Source organism: Ipomoea nil, unplaced genomic scaffold (assembly GCF_001879475.1).
Source record: "Ipomoea nil cultivar Tokyo-kokei standard unplaced genomic scaffold, Asagao_1.1 scaffold1334, whole genome shotgun sequence".
Taxonomy (NCBI): domain Eukaryota; kingdom Viridiplantae; phylum Streptophyta; class Magnoliopsida; order Solanales; family Convolvulaceae; genus Ipomoea; species Ipomoea nil.
This window is the reverse complement of record NW_017617762.1, coordinates 597,403-601,433: the sequence shown is the minus strand read 5'-3', so window position 1 is coordinate 601,433 and position 4,031 is coordinate 597,403. Positions and strand designations below refer to the sequence as shown.

General features: G+C 35.4%; 1 protein-coding gene across 1 annotated transcript; it reads left to right on the top strand.

Annotated features, from left to right (window-relative positions):
- Positions 1–225: 225 nt before the first annotated feature.
- LOC109185546 (transcription factor MYB86-like) lies at positions 226–2,016 on the top strand. Its single transcript, XM_019335486.1, has 3 exons — positions 226–565; positions 826–955; positions 1,046–2,016. The coding sequence occupies exons 1-3, from the start codon at positions 433–435 to the stop codon at positions 1,902–1,904; spliced, it is 1,122 nt and encodes a 373-aa protein (XP_019191031.1). The 5' UTR covers positions 226–432; the 3' UTR covers positions 1,905–2,016.
- The last annotated feature ends 2,015 nt before the right edge of the window (positions 2,017–4,031 follow it).

Genomic DNA, 4,031 nt, shown 5'->3' with positions numbered 1-4,031 from the left:
TTCACATTTCCTTTTTAAAAAATAATAAACCAAAATTATAAAACTCCTCCAAAAAATACAACAATTCTTTATCCATTTTTATTCTACAAAATATTAAAATAAAAAATAAATAAATAAAATTGGAATTATCCGCTGAATACGACCTCCTCTATTGGGCTCCCATCCTCAACTCTATATCAGTTCGATTCCTTCCAGTTTAGCCTTTCATTTTCCACAACCCATATATCCACCCACCCCCCTCCTTAATTACATCATCTCTCTTTGTTGCATCCTAGAAGAGAGAATCATTCTCTTCCCGGCGTTGACAAGAACACAACTTAGCTTGTACAACGTTACAAGAACATAAACAATTTTATTTGTTTCCTGACAAGATTTCTGTTTTGTTCTTGATTGCTGTCAGCTGCAAACATTTTGCAGTCAATTTAAGCAAACATGGGGAGGCATTCTTGTTGTTACAAGCAGAAGCTGAGGAAAGGCCTTTGGTCTCCTGAGGAAGATGAGAAGCTCATAAAGCATATTACTTCATATGGCCATGGCTGCTGGAGCTCAGTCCCAAAACTAGCAGGTAATATTTTCATTTTTGTGTACTAGCAAAGAAAAATAACAATATTAATAATAATATCTTAGCCCGTCGGTCTAGTTGGTCGAGTTCAGCTATGACTTACGATGTGGTTAAATGGTTAATGTCCACCTACTTATCACCAATTGGCAACCAGAAAACCAAAAAATTTCGTGCTTGACTTCAAGGATGAGTGAGGAAGTAAGCATAGTGCAACTCTGAGATCTGACCTAATAACTATTTTTTCTGATCATATCATATCACAGGTCTGCAAAGGTGTGGGAAGAGTTGCAGGCTGAGGTGGATAAACTATTTGAGGCCTGATTTGAAAAGAGGCACATTTTCACAGGAGGAAGAGAATTTGATAATTGAACTCCATGCAGTTTTGGGTAACAAGTAAGAATATATATATAGAGAATTAATGCCAATTATTATTATTTTTTTGGTTTATTATTTTAATTATTTTTTTGGTGTCTGGGGCATTAGGTGGTCTCAAATTGCAGCTAGACTGCCCGGTAGAACGGACAACGAAATCAAGAACCTCTGGAACTCGTCAATCAAGAAGAAGCTGAGGCAGAAAGGGATCGACCCGAACACACACAAGCCACTGTCCGAGGTTGAGAACGAAGAGAAATTAGCGTCATTAACCAACAACAACAACAACAACAATAACGAAAAATTAACGTTGTCAGAAGGGTCAAGTGAGCTCAACTTTGTTGAAGCCGAGACCTGTAACAACAACAACAACAGCAACAATCAGGTACCTTCCTTGGCAGTTATGGACAGTTATCCGACAATGGACAATGTGGTCTGCAGCAATCCTATGAGCTCAAACACACCACCCACCCATGAGTTCTTCCTCAACAAGACAGCTGATTTGTCAGGCTACCTCTCTTTCTTGAACTACACTAATGCTGCTGCCAACAACATAGGATCATCATTTCCTATGCAGCATCCTAGTAACAGCAGCCTCTTCTTGAATCCTGGCAATCCCAAGTCAAATGTTGTTCTCCCCATGGAAACCAACTCCTCTTTCTTTGAAAACAATGCATCATTCTCTTGGGGGGCCACCAAAGAAAGTAGTGATCTTGATGAGACCAAATGGTCAGAATATCTCCAGGCACCATTCTATCTACAACAAAATCATCAAGCTCCTCCCAATCATCAAGACTTATTCGGCGAAGGGAAACCCGATACGCAATTCGCACCACAAGGCGGGTCCCCATTCACTCCGACTACTACTACTGCTACTGCTGCGACTACTACTTGGCTGCAAAACCAGGCCATGTATAATAATAGTAAGAATTTTCAGAGACTTCATGCTGCATTTGGACAGTTTTCTTAAGTTTAATTTTATCGAAAATGGATTCGGAAATGATGATGAGTGTGCTATAGAGTTCCTGCTATTCTTAATCTGTAAATAGGTCTAATACAAATTGAAGTTCAATGTTTCAGATACTTGGATTGATATGATATTCTTCTTGAATCTTGATAGAACATTTAAGTCTTTTTTTCTTTTCTTTTAATTTCCCCCTTTTTCTTGTTGTTTAATCAATCATCCTTTTTGTGTATGTCTTTGGTCAATTCATTTTGAGGGTTGTAATTCTGTCTTTCAAAGGATCATTCAAGAAAGTTTTGTTGCTTTTACAGTTTGTTAATTAACAACCCTTAGGCTCAGCTCTCTCTCTCTCTTCTCTCTCTCTTTATAGCTTCACTATTAAAGCCTTTGAAGAAAGTGACCTTCTCTATAAGCTAAGGGGCTATATATCTATCTTTTTGGGATTTCCGAAATTCTTCTGATTGCTTTTTGAAAAACTTGTGTTGTGCTAGTACCTATCACTTTCACTATTTTCCACCTTTTCAAACTCTAGGAAAATGACTGATCTGAACTACCGTTAAACTAAATTAAACACTAGGTTCAATGGTACAAAGTACCCCTTCATCAGTTTATTGGACTCTGCTTTCAATTCCCTGGTGGATTGTGCTTATGTTCGGGAGCAGATCTCATGCCCTGAAGTTTGAGGTTAGATTTACCGTGCGTTTGGTTGGAAAAAAAAAAAAAAAAAAGAATTATGGGGGAATGAATTGTAATTCGGTGAAAAAAATAAAGTGGGATCGGAATAAAGTAGGAGTTCAAATTACATTATTCGGTAAGAATTGAATTATTGGGAATGAGAATGAAAGGAGTGGTAAAAAGATTAAAATGCCCTTGTATAATAATAATAATTAAGGGTAAACAAAATTTTTTTTTCATTTTTCTCTTTTCTTTTCCCCATTGAATTGCAATTCATATGGAGGAGGGTATCAATTGCAATTCAAGAAAATGAGGGAATTGCAATTCCCTGCAACCAAACACGGTAATTTGGATGGCCAAAGAATTATGTTGGTATTGAATTGCAACTACATCCAACCAAACAGTCCTTTTAGAGTGCGGTGGAGTGAGTTGAGCTATTTGAAGCGCTTCCTTGCCTAATCACAATTTTTCTCTTATTTGAGGAAAGGAACCAAACATCAAAGGGTTTGATTTGTGGCTTTGCGTATGGATCAGTCTTAAATATCCAGGCATCTGACCCACTAAATAGAAGTGCTTACAATTCAGCAAGAGAATTAATTATTGTGTTCGACAGTGAAAATTTCTGAATACACCTAAAAAACATTTTTTTTTCTCTTATTTGAGGATAGGAATGATAAATGGATTTTGAGGGGATAAAACTCATATCATGTATCCTGATTTTATTGGAGGGAGAAAAAAAAAAGTAATAAAAGTTATGACTCACATTTTTTGAATAATTAAAGTGTGCCATGTAAGTATGAGTGAACAAGGAATAGAAATTGGAGTAGAAAGTGAAGTATATTACTAGTGGCGAAATTGCAATGGAAGCGCCGAAGTGGTCCCCCACGCCGATTATAGTTTTCCTTAAAAACAAATAAAAATTAATGGGAGGGTAAATGTCTAAGAGTAATACGTCAATCTTAAAGTTACATTTCAATTTATTATCACATACTTATAGCTTAAATCAAGGGCAGATACAGAAATACTGTTAAGTAGGGACGAAAACTAAAAAAGAAATTCATAAAGTAATTATAATCAAAGTAGTTTTGTCTTGTCTAGATCTAATTTGTTTATTTATTATTATTTTTTAAACAAAAGATTCAGTGAAAAAATAATAATAAATAAATAAATCAAATCTCGACAAGACAAAACTATTTTGATTATAATTACTTTAAAATATAATACTATCCAAGTGGATAATATTAATAAAAACCTGGAGATAACCTGTAAATAATAAACATAAATAAAATAAATATTTGGCAATTCAATAAGCAAAAACCTGGAGATAACCTGTAAAAAATGTTAATTGCTCTTTTTTTTTCAGGATTCAATGGCTTATTTGCTCTTTTTTTCCGGGTTCAATGGCTTATTTGAGGGTTATTTGAGTTCGATGGCTTAATTGCTGTTTTCCAAATAGTT

Coding starts and splice junctions, on each gene's coding strand:
- LOC109185546 (XM_019335486.1), top strand. CDS start 433: ATGGGGAGGCATTCTTGTTGTTACAAGCAGAAGCTGAGGAAAGGCCTT. Junction 566..825: donor CTCAGTCCCAAAACTAGCAG/GTAATATTTTCA, acceptor ATCATATCACAG/GTCTGCAAAGGTGTGGGAAG. Junction 956..1,045: donor CATGCAGTTTTGGGTAACAA/GTAAGAATATAT, acceptor CTGGGGCATTAG/GTGGTCTCAAATTGCAGCTA.